Below are 18,769 nucleotides of genomic sequence, written 5' to 3'. Positions count from 1 at the left end.
CTTAAAGGAGTGGGTAAATGAATTCCTCATTACCTTCATTTCAGACTAGCAAAATGAATCAAGTTAGGTGCCACCCCCTGAAATATGGAGACTTCCCTGAAGTAGTGAAACGTGTGAGGGCTGCACAGCAGAGCAGCAGTGGAAACTGAAATGCGTGGTGTGCCCATGTGTAAGCGGGTACCACCTCTCACTGGCTCTGGGTTTTATTGAAATGAAATAGCCATTTGACTAAATTCACAAAATGGAAATGCTCTTTTAGGCATTTTAAAAAATAAAGCATTAACCTACTAAGGTTCTTTACCTGTGGTCGGTGGTTCTTTGTTTCACAACTTCAGTAAGAATTGGATTTATGAAAAATTTTATAGATTATTTTTTTTTTTTTTTAAACATTTATTTATTTATTTATTTTTGGCTGTGTTGGGTCTTCGTTTCTATGCGAGGGCTTTCGCTAGTTGCAGCGAGCAGGGCCCACTCTTCATCGCGGTGCGCGGGCCTCTCACTGTCGCGGCCTCTCGTTGTGGAGCGCAGGCTCCAGACGCGCAGGCTCAGTAGTTGTGGCTCACGGGCCCAGTTGCCCCGCGGCATGTGGGATCTTCCCGGACCAGGGCTCGAACCCGTGTCCCCTGCATTGGCAGGCGGATTCTTAACCACTGCGCCACCAGGGAAGCCCTATAGATTATTTTTTTTAAAAGTGATGTTTGGGGCTGATAACTTTCATCAGTTCTCACACACAACTGTTTTAACTGGATTCAGTTTTTGTTTTGTTTTGTTTTGTTTTTTTTTTTGTGGTACGTGGGCCTCTCACTGTTGTGGTCTCTCCCGTTGCAGAGCACAGGCTCCGGACGCGCAGGCTCAGTGGCCATGGCTCACAGGCCCAGCCGTGCCGCGGCATGTGGGATCTTCCCAGACCGGGGCACGAACCCGTGTCCCCTGCATTGGCAGGCGGACTCTCAACCACTGCGCCACTAGGGAAGCCCTGGATTCAGTTTTGAAGTGCCGTGCAAATATTTGAATTTTAGTGGACAACAGTATGTTTACTGACCACTGAATTCATCACTTTTCTTTCGATTGATCTTTCTCTTGTAAACACAACTTGGGTACAATATATATTTCTGCTCCTGGGATGCCAATATGGTATAAAAATTATTGGAAATTAGAAGTTGCCAGTGTGTAAAATGTAGACGTCATCCTTATCTTTGTTAATGTATCTTCATTCTATTCCCTTTGAGTCTACAACACAATTCATCCTAGGAAAATACTTATGACGAAATATAAATCTGTATATGTTTTTTCCTTTCTTGGATAAAGAAAATTATTTTGAATATTTTCCTTTTTAGTTGAAAGGCTGATCTCACATTAATTATATAACACAATTCAAAACTAGCCCACTGGGTGTATAAACTCTAATGCTAAATAAACTGGGATACAGTGAAACCTTCAGGATTAAATATATTACATGGGATCAAATAAACTAGATACTTCAGTTTCTATGCTACAGAAATATGAATTCTGGTATTATATTCTTAGATATGTTTGTTTCTTATTAATCAGAAACAAAAAAGAATTTACCAAGCATTTCCAGAAATATTACTGAATGGGTGAACATTCTAAAATAGGCATTTATTCTAAGCTTGATTAACTATGACAAAAATTTAATTTTGTTTTAAGGTTTATAGATAATTAATTCAGCCATGGTACATTATTTAAGATGTACTAACAAATCTATTTTTTTAAGGAGAATTTCACTACAGAGTCACATTTGCCTGCAGGAATGTTATAATATCTTGTTAAGAGTTGAATTATGAGCACCTATTATTTTAATTTGCATCCAATTAATTCTGTTTGTGTTCTAATTTCAACTAAAAACTCTTCAATTTATCAATGTTCTGAAGCTTGTATGTTTAATAAATTAAATTTATCTATTGCCATGAAAGGAGTATTCAAGTAGCATAAAATAAGAACCATGTTATAAAAACTAATTGACTTTCACAATTTGATAACTAAATCTTATTTTAATTACCTAGCAAGGTTATTTCCTCCTTTTTACTGAGGAAGCCAGTCTTTTGGCCACTTTTTAAATTAATGAATTGGAAACATAACGTGTGATGGAGGGGTGAAAAACACAACTTTGTTACTAAAAGTTCCATCATAAGGAAGATGTGGGACAAAAAAGGAGAGGAATTGAAACTCAAGTCAAAAAGCAGAAAAGCAAAGCAAAAGAGATGTTGCGAAAAGAAAATTAGATGCAAAGATATTGAGCTAGAAGTATAACACAATTGCTTTTATATTGTTTTTCAAGAATGTGGAATGAAGGTAGTCTTGGTGCCAGAAAGAAGTACCAAGTGACAACAAAAGGCTCACTAGCCACATGCTGATGGCTAGTGGTTTTATTGCTTTCAATTTAGAATGCTCATGTTTCATTTTACATATGATCCAAGGACTTACCTTTGGCAAGCAAAATCTAATCATCTAAATTAAAGTAACCTACTACTGAACAATTTGGCATAAACCAAAATTTTAAAAAACTGGTTTATTCAGTGTGCTCTTTCATTTAAAAAAAATTCATTAAAGTTCCTAGGTGGTTAGGAAACAAAGTTTAAAAATAATGTGATAAAATTGCTCATCTAGTATTTTTGGCTTGCAAGGAGAAAATAAGAAGTGTAAAAGTAAAGCTTTATACCAGAGCTTATAAAGTCACAAATTATTTAGCTATGATATATATATATATGTGTGTGTGTCATATATATATGTCATGCCTGTCATACCCATATTTTTAAAAAGGCATAAAATCACAATGATGCACCATGTTTAATGAGATCCATTGATGCTGCCAATTTTATTACTGCATTCTTTATTTTTTACATTTGAAAATAAATTATAAAATCACTGCTCCTAATTTTGAGATATTTGCAATAGGACTCATAAATAATACTGCAAATTTTCATCTGAACTGGAATTGGGTAGGAAAACCTTTTGTTGGCAAGAAGTTCAGTAAAGACAATGTATTTGGAATAATGTACATAAATAGCACATACTTACCAATTCTCTTGGACCATATGGCTCACAGAAGGTGACAGCATTGCCATGCATAATTGCACCACACTGTTCTCCAGTCTCACAGTTGTTACATTCAACCCTGTGGGAACACAGAACACAACCTCAGGCTGTGAACTAAGTAGCACAATGTGGTTTATCACTCAGGTAAAGAAAGATGTAATAGTTGTTGTTATTCAGTTGAAATCAACATTTCAAGGAAGATAAATGGTATTTTGTACTGTGACATGTTAAAGAAACATAAAAACAGAAAGATTTGAACTTCAATCCCAATTCTTTCAGTTACTCGTAATGGTGGGCAAGTTACTTAACCTCCCAAAGTTTCAGTTTTCTCATCTGTAAAATGAGGAAAATAATATGGACCTAAATATCACATAATTATCATGAGGATTAAATGAGAGTGTATATAAAACACAGAGTACAGAACCAATCTCACAGTAGGCACTTAATGGCCACTGGTATTATTATCAATCATTACATAATATACTATGCCCAATACAAGTATTTTGCTAATATGAAAGATAAGCAAAGTAATATACACTTATATAATGAACTAAAACCATATATCTCTGAAATCAAAAGGTGTTTTACAAATTTTAAACCTTTTTCTTTTGAGTTATGATTAATGTCAATGTTTAAAATAACTGTCCTCAAATAGATTTGCATGTCTATGAAATATACTATGTAAAAAATAATGCAATCAGATTGTACTTAATCCACATAGTAATATGAAATAAACACAAATTCTAATTCAAGCATATTTTGGAGACTGAGTTAATATTAACCTTGTAAATAATTCAATTAGTTGCTTTATTATTATAAAGTGAAGTGGCTAATAAAACCTTAGAACAGAATCTCAAAACTAAATATATTCATGTCTTCAGTATAAATTGACAATATGAATATTCTGGATTTGACTTTGCATATTTACTATAACATTGACAATGATTTGCATCATGATACTTCAACCTAGAATCATTACATGTACAAAGAAAGAATTATGTTTCCTCAGTCTGAACCTCAAAGCACATGAGAGCTGTATTTCATGCAGAAAGGACATTTTCAAAGACTTTCGCATTCTAGGTGCCAAACATTATGGAAAGGGCACCATGCCCTTTGTTTTTGAAGATCATTGTACCAGGCCCTTTTAGCTGTTTGCTAATCTCAGAGAAAAAAGGGAGCAGGAAGCCCTATTCAAATAGGAAGAAGACAAAAGTGTGAAAAGATACCAGGTAGCCCATAAAGCCAAGAGGCAGAAGCACAATAAGGAAGTAAAAACGTGGCAAAAAAATCGAAGTATTTCCTATATGTGTATTGCATGGAATAAATTATTCTAATCTTTTGAGCTGTGTTCCTATACAAAGGAGATCAACAATGTCAAGAAGCTTTGCTTTTTTAAGAATAAACAGAGAACAACTTCTGATATGGAATTTTTAAAGGTAGTACCTCAAATCTTAGTAGGAGATTTAAATTTTCTCTTGATTACTGTGAAGCAAGATTCTAATAACATGTCCTTGACATTAGAAGAGGCATAGTAGTAGCTTCATAAAGGCAACAAATATGTCTCGTGTTCACCATTTTATGCCTGGCATGTTGTATTCCATAAATATTTGTTGGATGAGTGAATAAATATAAGGCAACTTCATAAGCAGAACTATTATTAGGGCCTGAGATCTAAAGCACTTCAAATAGAACCTGGCATACGTCAAATAGAGCAAGCATGATGTAAGCATTAGCATAAGTGTTAGCTATTATTATTATTATGGATTTCTACCATTGTCATCCAGAACAGGTATATTAGTTTTTTTCCCCCACAGGGAACCTACTACATGAACTTCTTACTACTGTTTTTCTATTCTTAAAACTACACATTGGGCTTCCCTGGTGGCGCAGTGGTTGAGAGTCCGCCTGCCGACGCAGGGGACACGGGTTCGTGCCCGGTACGGGAAGATCCCACATGCCGCGGAGCGGCTGGGCCCATGAGCCATGGCCGCTGAGGCTGTGCATCCGGAGCCTGTGCTCCGCAACGGGAGAGGCCACAACAGTGAGAGGCCTGCGTACCAAAAAAAACAAAAACAAAAACAAAAAAACTACTGATTAATTTTTCCCAAGGAGTGTGATTATGGTAAAAGTACAGAGAAGTAGCACTGAACTTATAGTGTGCTTCTCACTTATTGATAGATGAGGATTATTTGGCCTCCAAGGCATTGTGAAAGGGCTCAAAAGAAATACAAGCTTTGACAGAGAGAAATTAAAAGATTGTTCAACCCTCACAATGACTATCTGCCATTTTCCTCCAGTGATTCTAAACTAAAAGCATCATTGTTGATGTGAAGTCCAAGGTCTGATATTTGAATCCTCATAGCAATCATTCGATCCATAAATATTGATGAGCACTCCCCAACTCAACTGTATATCAGAAAAACTGTATCTGTATAAATACATGTATTACAAGTCTCCATCACCTACAGTTTTGATTAAATAGGATTCATGTGCAGCCTAGGTATCTGTATATTGTTTAAAGGTTATTCTAGCATAGGTAGCCTACAGCCTGGCACTCAGGAACCAGTGAATGGACCACAGATGTTTGATGTGTTAGGAGAACCACTTCTATTTTGTGGAATAACAGGAGTTAAAAAAACAATAAACACAAGAAAAAGGCAATCAGATAAAGCTTTGTCCCCACTTGGCTCAAAGACCCCTCTGGACCTTTCTTTGTTGTGCTGTATAGCTCCAGAAACTTAAAATAAAAGTACAAAGGCACTGGTACCCTGTTGAAACTTAAAGATTCAGAATTACCAGCTATTATTTACTAAGTTGTTGCTACCTGGAGGTACAATGGCTTCATCAAGGATTGATGAAACAAATCCGTTAGCTTCTTGTCAAGGTCTTTTAAATGTCCTTTGCTTGAATTTCTCACAGTATGTCTGGGTTTGTCAACATAATTTATTTTGAAAGCACATCCCTCTGGGTGGTCAAATCCAACCCACTCTTAGATGCCAATGGTGTTATTTATTCATTTATCATTCATTAATTCATTCTTACAGTTAACAACCATATGTTGAGAACCTATAGGCAATATGATGAGCTTTAGTGGTACAAAGACCAAAATAAAAACAGTATTATTTTCTTCCAGGAGTTTATACTCCAAAGGAAAGGCAGGGAAACAAGCACACAATTAAAATATAGGGTGCCAACACAATGATAGCTATTTACTGCATCCTATTATGTGCCAGATATTCTAAAGCCTATTTGAATCTTTCAACTTCTCTATAAGATAGTTTTCAGTGTCCTCGTTTTACTAATAAGAAAACTGAGCTCCAAAGAAGTTAAGCATTTGCTCGAATCCTACAGCTGTAAAGTTGACAGACTGGCAATCTGGACCCAGGACTTGCTAATTCCAACACCCATCACGTTTTCCATAGCTCTTCACTCCTTATAACAGGAGTACGCGCTGGCTGTGATGGTACCTAACTTAGACTAAGGAAGTAAGGGAGAGCTTCCAAAGGAGGTGGTCGCAGAACTGGTCCTGAATGAGAAATAGGAGTTAGTCAAAGAAGAAAGGTGATGGTGTCATAGGGCACAAGGAATGCAGAGATTATGATACAAGTAAAACTGCTACTTCAGTGTGTTAGTGTGCCTGGTACCACACTGGTACATGAAGAGGATGGCAAAGGATAGGGCTGGAAAGTGGCAGCCAGTTCATGGAAGGTGTCATGAGCCATTTACCAAGTGATAGATACTGCACTAGGAACTCTACAAACAATGCCTCAATTAATTCATATATCCCGCCTTTATTTTTATCCACATTTAGAGGATGCTAAAACTGAGATTTAGAGACATTAAATGATTGTCCAAGGTTACACAGATTGAAAATTATAGAACTGGGATTCAAACTCCCACTATTCTGCTTCCAAAGTCATGATACGATCCAACTTTTAGGAAAATTAACAAACAATGGATTAGCGGTAGAAAAGACTGGACTGTTGATATAACACAAGTAGGACACAGTAGTGCCTTGAAATAAGGTGGAGATGAAGAAAAGAGTATCACTTTTTAATAGAAACATAATATGATCCACATATGTAATTTTCAACTTTCTAATGGCTACAGTAAAAATAAAAAAGGATAGGTGAAATTAAGTTTAATAATATGTTTTATTTAACCCAGTATATATTTTAACATGTAATTATACAAAATTATTAATGATATAGCTTACATTCTTTTTTTTTATAAAAAGTCTTCAAATTATGGGGTGTATTTACACTTACAGCACATCTCAATTCAGACTAACCACAGTTCAGGTGATTAATAGCTGCATGTGACTAGTGGCTACCATACTGGACAGCTCAACTCTAGGGAATTACAGGGCTTGGAAACTGACTGCTCTTCTGGTTATGCTGACAACTGGAGATGACCAGCTGACAATGATTATATGTATTTGAACTTCAGGGAAAGGAGATCAGCACTGACAGGACAATTTAAGATATGGCTGAAATCATAGGAGTGCATATTATTGGGGGCCAGGGGAAGAGGGGAGGATATACTAAGTGAGAAAAGTAGAGGTCCAAGAATGGATCCCTGGGGAACAACTATATCCTTAGTCTGGTTTCTGGAAAGCTCCAACTATCATCGTGACCCTTCAGTGTGTATCAATCTGAGGCTATCCCTGCATACTTTTCCACGATTATTGGCAGTGGGTTCATTTCTGTTCATGTTCCTAACAATCCTAATATTTTTGTGCTGCCCATCAAGGTGACTCTTCTAACAGTGAGTCTATAATACGACCTTCCTAATATTTTTTCTACCATTAAAGTTAAGCATTGTACAACCACTTACATGAATGCCATCATCATAAAGGAAACGAAAAATCACAAATTCATGATGAACACAATGACTCTGATGGAGGCCAAATAATACAAAGGGCAACTAGGAGTCATGGCTTCCCAGAAGGAAATAGTGATCCATTTCAGAAAAACAAGGTAAGTTTTAAAAACCTACACATGTTAATAAGCATCCAAATTTCAAGAACAGGAATTCTTGGCTCATCCCAGAATCTACAGCAATGCCTAAGTGCTCTGAGTTCTTCCCTCATGTCTTTCTCAGAATGCCCCTGCATCTAACAAGTTAACTTAGTTGAGTAGGATTAGGTACCTAACCCCAATGGGTGCTCTCTGCGAATAATACTAGTAGTCTAAAATTCTACTCTTCCCTTATGAGTCGTTCCTAAGAATAAGGGTTCAATTTGCTGGATAATGAGCAGTCCAATTTTCTTTAGGCTCGGAGCAAAAAAAAAAGTGCTATTTATTTCTAACATTTAAACTGTGGTCTCCCAACCAAATTTTCTCAAGAAAATGATGGGCTCTGTAAAGTTAGGTAACATATTCTTCAGAGATTGGTGGGAAGAAGAAGTTTTAAATAATCCCAGTTAAACAGACTTTTATTTTTCAACTTAAAAGGAATGTGACCTCCCAGGCTAAGGATTAGAAATGAATTGCTTCTCTGCTTAAAAGTAATATCGAATATTTCTCTAATCTAAGAAAACTTGCCCCCTCTTTTTCTTTTTCTCAATATGAAAAACAGAACATAAGAATCTGACAAATACCACAGCCCATCATACGAATCGCCCACCTCAAAATATAATCTGCCATGAACAGTATGATTAAAAGACAATTTAAGGGAAATGCTTGCTATCCCCGAAGACCAGGCAAAGCCTGAATACATTGAGTCCTCTCTGAACCTATTTATCACATGCTTAGGTACCACATGAATCTCACCTATTACTACAGTTCACAGATCATTGGTCATTCGAGTTAGAGGGCATCTGAAGTATCACCGAGTCTCATCACCCCCTGTCATTTCACAAATGACAGAACAGGACTAGAGGCTAGATTCCCTGACTCCTTGTCCAATATTCTTCCTACTCCACTCTAATGCAGCCAAGAAGAGAAAAGAACTCTAATTCTACAAAACGCACGTGCATTTCAAAAACGTTTGTCATCACTTTTACTGTCAGAGTTTATCTGGAAGAGCTACAATGTCTTTTCTTAAAAGTTCTTTTTTCATTTATAGGATAAGGGATTTTGCCTTGCTAATGAAAATGTACAAAAATAAGAGAAATGTCATGGACTTCACAGAAAATGTTCAGAATGAATTCACTGGACTAAAGTACATAATCAAATTCAATATTCCTTTGGTTATGTACATCCTTACATAATTCATCCCTATTTTATATACACACTATCACACTACCATTTTTTCACTAACAAAAACATAAAGGAAACAAACAAACAAACAAAACCATAAAGGAATCAGTAAGGATGAAGGCAGGTACTTGTTGACCAGCACATCTAGGGTCCAACTGGAAACATAAAAGAAAAAGAAATGCTTTGAACCAAGATTTGTTTTTCACTCTAACAAGCTCCTTGGCAGTTTGAAACTTGTTATCTTGGTGTCAATTCTCCGTCTTTGTTTTTTATCATTTAGGTGGCTGTTTCTGTTTAGGAATTATATGCAATGTGCATTTGTGTTATAGAGAGCACACTTCTGAAGGTATAATTCTGTTTTTAATCATGACTTTAAAATTAATAGGCTGGAAAACACACCAAAGCCCCTGTTCAGGAGGCACAGAGGAAGCTGGAGTGAAATGTCCCTGGAGTGCCCCACAGTCCCCATGTCCTGCAGTGACTCACACAGGACTTTCAGGACACTGGAAAGAGGAGGAGGATTAATGAGAAAATTGGGCTCCTTCGCACAACCACAGATTTATGAATGGTTGGTGGTGACATCATCCTGATAACAATAAATAAATAACTAAAATATTATTTTCTCAAGAGCAGTCTCATTACGCAACTCATTCTTCTTTTTAGATCAGAGTGAAATCACTTAGCCTTTAGTCAGTTACTCTGCTGAAACAAGTTAATCATCTGGAAACTCAGTGACAATCAGTTATCATCAAATTCTCATTTGAGATACATGCCGTTTGTCCTCAAGACTGAGGACATCGTATTATCTATCCACAATTTATTGCCTCTGAAGGATTCAGTGTCTGGTATTCTATGAGTCGGAACTGTCTATTCACTAGCATTTCTGAACAGAGATATTAAAATAATTTTAATATTTGATCTGATTATAAAAAGTACATTAAAAAATGGAAAGAGAAATCTCTTATAATTTCCTGACCCAAAGATAACAAGTCTCTTCCCCCAGTTACAGCTCACACTGCATGTGCTGACACCATCTGATGTGTGGGTCTGCACAACAAGGCCAGATCAGGGACTGGTGAATCCACCAAAGTAAATAGGACCCTGCCAGCCCTGTGGGAGCTGGGCAGTCAGCTGACTTCTGGAGACGTCGGAGCTCCTTGTAATTTCCACTCAAACCTCAACAAGGAATCAACTATATACTCCAATAAAAATTAAAAAAAAAAAAAAAACCTCAACAAGCAGAACACTCAACTTTTGACCATATTTTATAGCAAGAGACAATGTTTTATAGTAGAAAGGCATGACTATTGTGAAAGATCAAGCTTAAAAAAAACCCTCGTGGGCTTCCCTGGTGGCGCAGTGGTTGAGAGTCCGCCTGCCGATGCACAGGACATGGGTTCGTGCCCCGGTCCGGGAGGATCCCACATGCCGTGGAGCGGCTGGGCCAGTGAGCCGTGGCTGCTGAGCCTGCGTGTCCGGAGCCTGTGCTCCACAATGGGAGAGGCCACAACAGTGAGAGGCCCACGTACCGCAAAACAAACAAAACAAAACAAAACAAAAAAAACCCCTCGTAAAATCCTCTTCTTTTTGTAAATGTGGAATATTTTTAGAAAAACAGCAAGGAAAGTTCACTCTATAAGACTGAGAATAATATCACCTTCAACAATGTCATGCCTTTTTTCTAAGGAGCTAACATATGCTCTAAATGTGAAAATGACAAACTCCATTTATAGCTCATTCTTTCTCATTACTTCTCACTGAGGAAGGTAAGAGAACTCTTCTTATTTCACCAGGGAGTTTAAACATTTGATCTTTCCTTTGCTAGCAAATATAATGGCAAATATTATTTGGATTAAAAATAACTGTTCTATACCCTACTACTGCATGCAATATTCTGACCTCCTACTATGCTGAATTCCACTACATACTGCTTGAGGAAATATTTTCTCACTTGTTTCAAATGTACTTGACATTTAATTCCATTGAGTGAGTTCTTATTTCTGTCATGTAAAACAGATATTAAAGAAGGAAATAATAAGCCTCCAGATTCACATCTTATTTTATTAGTAGGACACCTCCTGGTTAACCTTTCTATTGTAGATGAAGTTTTCCCCAGAGCAGTTACATCATGGTAAGAGGAAGGAGGGGGAGGAAGCAAGAGACGAAGGTTAGAGGAGAGTTTAATAATAAGAGAAAAAAGTTATTAAAAAAAGAGAAGAGAGAGTGAGAGAGAGCAGAAAAAGGTGAGGTCAAGAGGGAAAAGATGAGAGAAAAAGTAGAAAAAGATGCACGTAAGATCAGAATATTGGACCATTAAACCCTAAAAATCAAATTATAATTCCACAACCCCAAAATACAGTGATATATCAGAAGTTCTGGCAAAGGTGTGTCATCCGATAAAATATTTATTTTGCCAGACTTTTCTCACCTACTCACGATCTCCCGTAGTCACCTGGTCTTGAAAACTTGTAAGGTGTATGTTCCATGTTACATGGGTAAGCCTATTCGGTGATATGTCTTCCAAGTGATCAGTATTACAAAAAAGTCCCTTGGACGTCCTTCAGCAGTGATGTGGAGTCTTTGATGCCCGTGGTTCGTGTTCCCCTTCACCCAACACTGTCTTCCAAGTCTTACTGCCCATTGGCCTGGTGGACATTGGGCAAAGTGGATGCACTTTTTTTTTTTTGCAGTACGCGGGCCTCTCACTGTTGTGGCCTCTCCCGTTGCGGAGCACAGGCTCCGGACGTGCAGGCTCAGTGGCCATGGCTTACGGGCGCAGCCGCTCCGCGGCATGTGGGATCTTCCCGGACCGGGGCACGAACCAGTTTCCTCTGCATCGGCAGGCAGACTCTCAACCACTGCGCCATGAGGGAAGCCCGTGGATGCACTTTTATCCAGTTTTTTCCCCAGTGACATTGTTCATCAGACTTATTAATACTTTGTTCTGATTACCTGGAAACTCCATTTACATTGTGGTTCTCATACTTGGCTACTAAATGGAGTCCCCTCTGCTGTAGTTCTCAATGGGGGCTCCAAGATACTAAGGAACTTTGAAGTAGTTTTACTCTTCACTTGACTTCTTTTCTCTTATGAACTAATCTACTAATCACTGAATAAATAAAGCTCCAGCCAGAATAACTCACCCCTGAACTAAAATTTCAGTCTTTTTAGAGTCTTTATTCAGATAATTATTTTTGTCAAAGCAAATAAACTTTAATAAGCCAAGTCACCAAACTTTTTGCTCCATTTCTGAATAATTTCTCCAATAAATTTGTATTTTCAAGAAAATATTACATGCAGCAGAGTCTGTGATCTCAATTTCTCTAGTCCTGTAGTATGATCTTTTACATATAAAAATGGAGATGTCCTAGTCTTTTCTTGATTCAAGCAACCCTATGCAATGCCAGCCACAGCTTTAGCTTCCTTAGCTGTAAATTGTGGGGCTTTCTGTATGATAAGCCAATTGACAGACATCTTCATTTGCCATAGGATCTGAGACAACTTCATCTGTGTCTTTCTTCTTGATTTCTCATATCCCTGTCGGCATCACAACTTATTCATCCAAGATGCTTCTTCTGACGAGTGACTCTTGTTCTTCCCTGATCTCTGCTGAATAGAACATCTCTGCTATTATTATTGTGCTGGAGGGGAAACATCTGTTGTCTTCTAGTTGCTATTTGTCATCATGTTTTCTAACAGTCCCAACATTTCCCACTAGAACATCAGAGCCTAGTGATATTATAGCTCTGGATGCCTTCTGTGATCTTCAGGAAACAAGCATTAAAGGGATAATCTGTTAAGCAAAATGAAGATTCCTTCCAGACTTTGTAAGTGCTTAGAGAGTAAAGATACCTCTTAAGAAAACTTTAAATGTTTTTAAAAATTCATTCACTTTTTTAGTTCCTTTAACTCTCTCTCTCCCTCTCTTTGAACTCTTTTTAACCCAAGTTATGAATCAGAAATGTCTCCTATTTCTTAACTTTTCTCACTGTTTTTTTTATTACTGTTGAAATTTTTTTAAATTTATTTTTTTGTCTGTGCTGGGTCTTCGTTGCTGCGTGTGGGCTTTCTTGCGGGGCAAGAGGGGGCTACTCTTTGTTGCGGTGCGTGGGCTTCTCATTGCAGTGGCTTCTCTTGTTGCGGAGCATGGGCTCTAGGCATGGGCTTCAGCAGTTGTGGTGCATGGGCTCAGTGGTTGTGGCTCACGGGCTCTAGGGTGAGGCTTTGTAGTTGTGGTGCACGGGCTTAGTTGCTCCGAGGCATGTGGGATCTTCCCGGACCAGGGTTCAAATCTGTGTCCCCTGCATTGGCAGGCGGATTCTTAACCACTGCGTCACCAGGGAAGGCCCTGAAATTTTTTATTGAGGTAAATTTGCACACAGTGTAATATATGGATCTCAAGTTTTGACAAAGGTGTACATCTATGTAACCCATGCTCCCTCAAGATTATATATAATGTATTAATCACCCCAGAAATTTCCTCATGCCCCTTCCCAGTCAATTCCCCATCCTTGAAACAATCACTAATCTAATTTCTAGCACTTTAGATAATTTTGTCTATTATAGATTTCGTATAAGTGAAATCATACAGTAAGAACTATTTTCGGTCTGCCTTCTTTCATTCAACATAATATTTTTAAAATCCAACCATGTTGTTTCAACTATCAATAATTCATTCCTTTTTATTGCTGAGTAGTAGGCCACTGAATGGATGTATCATTGTTTATCCATTCTCCTGTTTCTGGGTACCTGGGATGTTCCCAGTTTTGGGCTAAGAGGTGTATTTCTTTTTAATTAAAAAAATCAAGATTTCTCTCCATTCATGTGGAATACTGGCAGTGTTTATATCATACTAAAATAGTTAATACATAACAAGAAACTATGGGGACTTCCCTGACAGTCCAGTGGTTGGGATTTCGCCTTCCAATGCAAGGGGTGCAGGTTCAATCCCTGGTCGGGGAGCTAAGATCCCACATGCTTTGGGGCCAAAAAGCCAAAACATGAAAAAAACAAAGGCAATATTATAACAAATTCAATAAAGATTTTTAAAAAACTATAAAAATGGGAGGCTTCCCTGGTGGCGCAGTGGTTGGGAGTCCGCCTGCCAATGCACGGGACACAGGTTCGTGCCCCGGTCCGGGAGGGTCCCACATGCTGCGGAGCGGCTGGGCCCGTGAGCCATGGCTGCTGAGCCTGTGCGTCTGGAGCCTGTGCTCTGCAACGGGAGAGCCCACAACAGTGAGAGGCCCGCGTACCGCAAAAAAAAACCCCCAAAAAACTATAAAAATGTAGTTGAGACACAAGTAGTAAATGCTTAAGTGAAATGTTGAGATAGAGCGTATATGTAGGTTCTTACTTTCCTTCTAAATTTAGTTATATGAGGTTTTTCTTCCTACCTTTTTTTCTTTTTGGTTGTAGGGCTGTCTCTATAGGAACAAGACCCTACTGATCCCCCTCCACCTTCAGGAGTGTAGTCACACTGAGCATACTTGATAATGGAGAATTGTCAGTAGTGCTGATAAGTCGGTGTTGCTTCATCCACACTCTCTCTCACCCCCTTGGGTTCAATGGCACATTTGAACAGAAGAAATTACTATTGTGGTTCAGAGGTCTACCTGAGTACAGCCCAGCATCAGGGCAAAGTTAAAGTGGAGAAGCCTCACTCTCATCAAGCCTAAGGTGCCACTATATTCCCATGAAGGGGTTTTGCTGTTGTCTTCATTTGTAACTTTACTTCTCATCTTTCATTCAAGCAAAGCAATCAGAAGTGGCTGAGAGAATGGGAGATAAAGGTCACTTCTCTGGCAGAGCTCCAAAGGGATCTGGGGGCAAAGAGCTGAAGGATCCTATACTCTACATCTCAGAGAGGCAGAAGGACCATAGCGGCATGAGAGCACATCAGAGCATCACAAAGACACCTACAGTCCAGGCCCAGAAGCAGCAGAAGCTTTCATGCCCTCAAGCGGGCTCAAAACAGAGCAATTGCCATGAAAGAGTGGTTAGGACAGGTGCAAAGGCTACCTGTGCGGACCAGTAACCAAAAACTGGATGAGATAGGGAAGACTCAGTGAGCACCTGCAGGAACAGAGGACTGGGGGACCAGAGGTGCATCCCCACCCTACCCCTTGCTTTTGAACTAATAAGCTCTCTGAAACTTAGCTACAACACCAGAAAAATGGGAGAGGGAAAGCCAAAGTTGACTGAAATTAAAGTTTTCACCACTGGTAAAAGGGGGACAATGAAAAGAAATTAAGTTGGATTATAAAAAAAATAAAGTTTTATTTCTCTGATACCCAAGTTTGTAGACAGAATTCATAACTGGGACACCTGCGTAAGCCTAAACAATTTCTGGAAGGACTGGCAGAAACTGGTAACAGTTGATGCCTCTGGAGGGAGGGAATATAGATCTAGTGTAGGAAGGTTTATTTTTATTATTTTTTAATATTATTGAACTTTTCACCAAGTACATTTAATTTTTAAATCAAATCTAATATTTAAACTAAGCAGAGAGACAATACATTCAATATTGAGTTGGTGTAAAAAAGTTTCTTGGCTCTATTCCAACTGCCGTCATACACTTGGAATAATAACTTGGTTGTTACGTTCATTCATAATAATAGTAATATAATTTTATGTTCCTTGTTTTTTGTGTACAGTCATTTGTACAGAAGATAAGAAATTTGGATATCAAAAATTACATGAGGGCTTCCCTGGTGGCACAGTGGTTGAGAGTCCGCCTGCCGACGCAGGGGACACGGGTTCGTGCCCCGGTCCGGGAAGATCCCACATGCCGCCAAGCGGCTGGGCCCGCGAGCCATAGCCGCTGAGCCTGCGCGTCCGGAGCCTGTGCTCCTCAACAGGAGAGGCCACAGCACGGAGAGGCCACAGCAGGGAGAAGCCCGCGTACCGCAAAAGAAAAAAAAAGAAAAGTACATGAAATGAAGTGGAAAAAAAGTTGATTTCATTAGATGAAGTCAATGGAAGCAAATAAGCTGTGAGTGATTAACTTTTAAACTGATCTCTCTCCCCATCACTGCACAGACGGAACTTTAGTTTCATGATTTCTCCCTTTGCTTATCCTTAAAAATTACAAGTTAAATAATGCATATGATGCTTTTCAAATTCCATGGAAGAAATATGCTCATAAAAGCATGTTTTTCTCTTGTAGCAAATTATTGAGTGATTATTGAGTCTCAGGAATTTGTCCAAAAGCAGCAAACCAGGCCTCATGCTTCTTTCTATCTGGTGGTGAGTGGTAGTGGCAAAGAGTTATAAGTTGTCAACAAGGATTCTCCTTTTCAGTTGCCACAAAGCTGCCCAGTGGTTTCTAATTCCATGGGGTAAAAAAATCAAAGACAATATCATAGGGGACAAAAGTCACATGTCAATATGTATACCAAGAGAACAGAGATGTCAAGAGAGTGAAAACTGCTTATGAGATTCTGAAACAACATAGGACTTTGTTACTTTATTGGAAACATTTTGCTGGAATATTTGATTGTATTTGTTTCTAACTTTAGGGAGCTTATGTCTATTTTAAGGGGGCTTAAGCATCTAATACCCTCATTTTCCCCTTCTCTCTGCTATATTGTCATTAATATATATTCCACATATTATATAATACAGATATATTTAATTTGAAGTCTGTTTTTCATCCAAATACAATGAGGGAAGACTTGGGGGCTCATTTACATAAATTGGCTGAAGAGTATTTTAATAATAATGATTTGGGGTCATATCTGGGCTTAGGGGAGGCATGTAGACCAATGTGCAGATATTCCACAGGAGGAAGAAAGAAAGGGAAAAAGGGAGGGAGGGAGGGAGGGAAGAAGACAGAAAGGCAGGGAAGGAGAGAGAGAGAGTAAGAGAGGCGGGGAGGGAACTGATTTGTACTGAGAAGCGTCAATACACCAGGTGAGGTGCCAGACCTTTTCAGGCTCATCAGACTTTAAAACAATGCTGTTACGACAGTATTTGGCTCACTTTTACTGACAAGGAAACGGAGCTCAGAGTGGTAAAGCAAGCTTTTTGCTTTTCTCAGATACCCAGCTGGCAAGTGGTTAGCTCGAGTCAAACCAGACCAGCCTGATCTCAAAATCCCTGCCACCTTTGTTCAACAAAGCCATCTCTCAAACGATGAGAGCTTCATGGTTTTTGTTTGTGTTTGTTTTGTTTTTTTAATCTTAAAGAGGCTAGATGAAGGAGATTGTGGGCAATAAGAGATAAAGTAAAATTACTCTGAAGCACATTTGATAGAAGACAGAAGTATGTAGCTTTTTAAAGTAAATAAAAGTTTTTTTAAAACATTAGGAAAAACCATAGCTTAAGTAAAAGGGACATAAAATCCATAACTTCAGTCAAGAAAGCATCTATCAGATCAGTCATGAAAATGGGTGAAGCAAAATCAATCATGTTTTATTGATTTTAAAAACAGCAGAATTTGGACCACATAAAAGTCACATTTTGTATTTGTCAAGAAAACTCACTGAAGAAAATGAATTAGCTTGACAGAAATGAACTTGCCTTGAAAGAAACAAATCATCTGATAACATTTATACTAATGGGATATAAAAAAGCCAAATGTGAGGAGAACTAGAGAATTTTTCTGGGGTAAAACTAGTGCTTAGAAAGTTCTTTTTTTTTTTTTGGGCTTTTTCTTAAAAAAGATTTTCAATTTATTTTAGGAAATTTATATTTAGGATATGTTCAGAGGGAAGTGAAATTTTGTTGATAAATTATTTCTTTAAATGGCATATCAATTTTAAGACTTTATATCTCTGTCTAGTCTGATTTTTTTGTGTATTTACATTCTCTAGATCTATATTTCTTTCTAGAAAAGACATAAAAAGTGTATCTGTCTATATTTAAGCACCAACACTCTCTAAATCTGTATTTCATCTTCAACTGTCAGGTCAAGGACCACTTTCTCCAAGAAACTCTCACCAGAGTCATCCCTCCTTTTTCAGAACTGCAGTATGCTATTTGTAATCCTCTATTACACTTAAGGATTTCTATCCTGGATTATAAGCTTTTTAAAAATATGTTTTTAGTGTCTCCTCTACAGAACTATAAGCTATTTGAGAGAAGGAATCACATCCCTTTTTAATGTACTATATAAATAAAATAATTACTGCTTGATATTTGTTAAACAATGAAAATCAGGAAAAGCAAATGAATATCATACTCTGACATTTGAGGATGAAATGGTTTTATTCTCTTTCTAGTCTTGAGTATTGCTTGGATTTTGGTTGCAACTTGATTACATTAGAGTTTCTAATTTATCTTGAACTCTTAATCATGTACACAAAAACAGTTAGCACCACAGAAAATCCACATTCATATATTCCCTCAAATTACGCAGACTATAGGTCTGGGTGGATAGATGCATTTCTTCAAAATCAGCAAAAATACAACAAACTGCCAACAAATTCATGCATCCATTTATGTGTTCAACAAGTTTCTAATGAATGCATTTTGGTTCATTATTTCTTTGCCCTCCAAAATCCCAT

The 18,769-nt window shown here is 38.0% G+C and overlaps 1 protein-coding gene across 2 annotated transcripts in view; it reads right to left on the bottom strand.

Moving 5' to 3' along the window:
• RELN (reelin) overlaps positions 1-18,769 on the bottom strand; it is a 522,720-nt gene that overhangs the window by 254,034 nt on the left and 249,917 nt on the right. For both annotated transcript variants that reach the window (XM_065883760.1, XM_065883761.1), the window contains exon 7: positions 3,040-3,136. In XM_065883760.1, coding sequence (XP_065739832.1) covers positions 3,040-3,136 — 97 coding nt within the window. The remainder of the gene's footprint in view (positions 1-3,039; positions 3,137-18,769) is intronic.

The sequence above is a fragment of the Phocoena phocoena genome, chromosome 9 (assembly GCF_963924675.1).
Source record: "Phocoena phocoena chromosome 9, mPhoPho1.1, whole genome shotgun sequence".
Taxonomy (NCBI): Eukaryota; Metazoa; Chordata; class Mammalia; order Artiodactyla; family Phocoenidae; genus Phocoena; species Phocoena phocoena.
The sequence above is the reverse complement of the archived record's forward strand: the minus strand, read 5'-3'. Positions and strand labels throughout refer to the sequence as shown.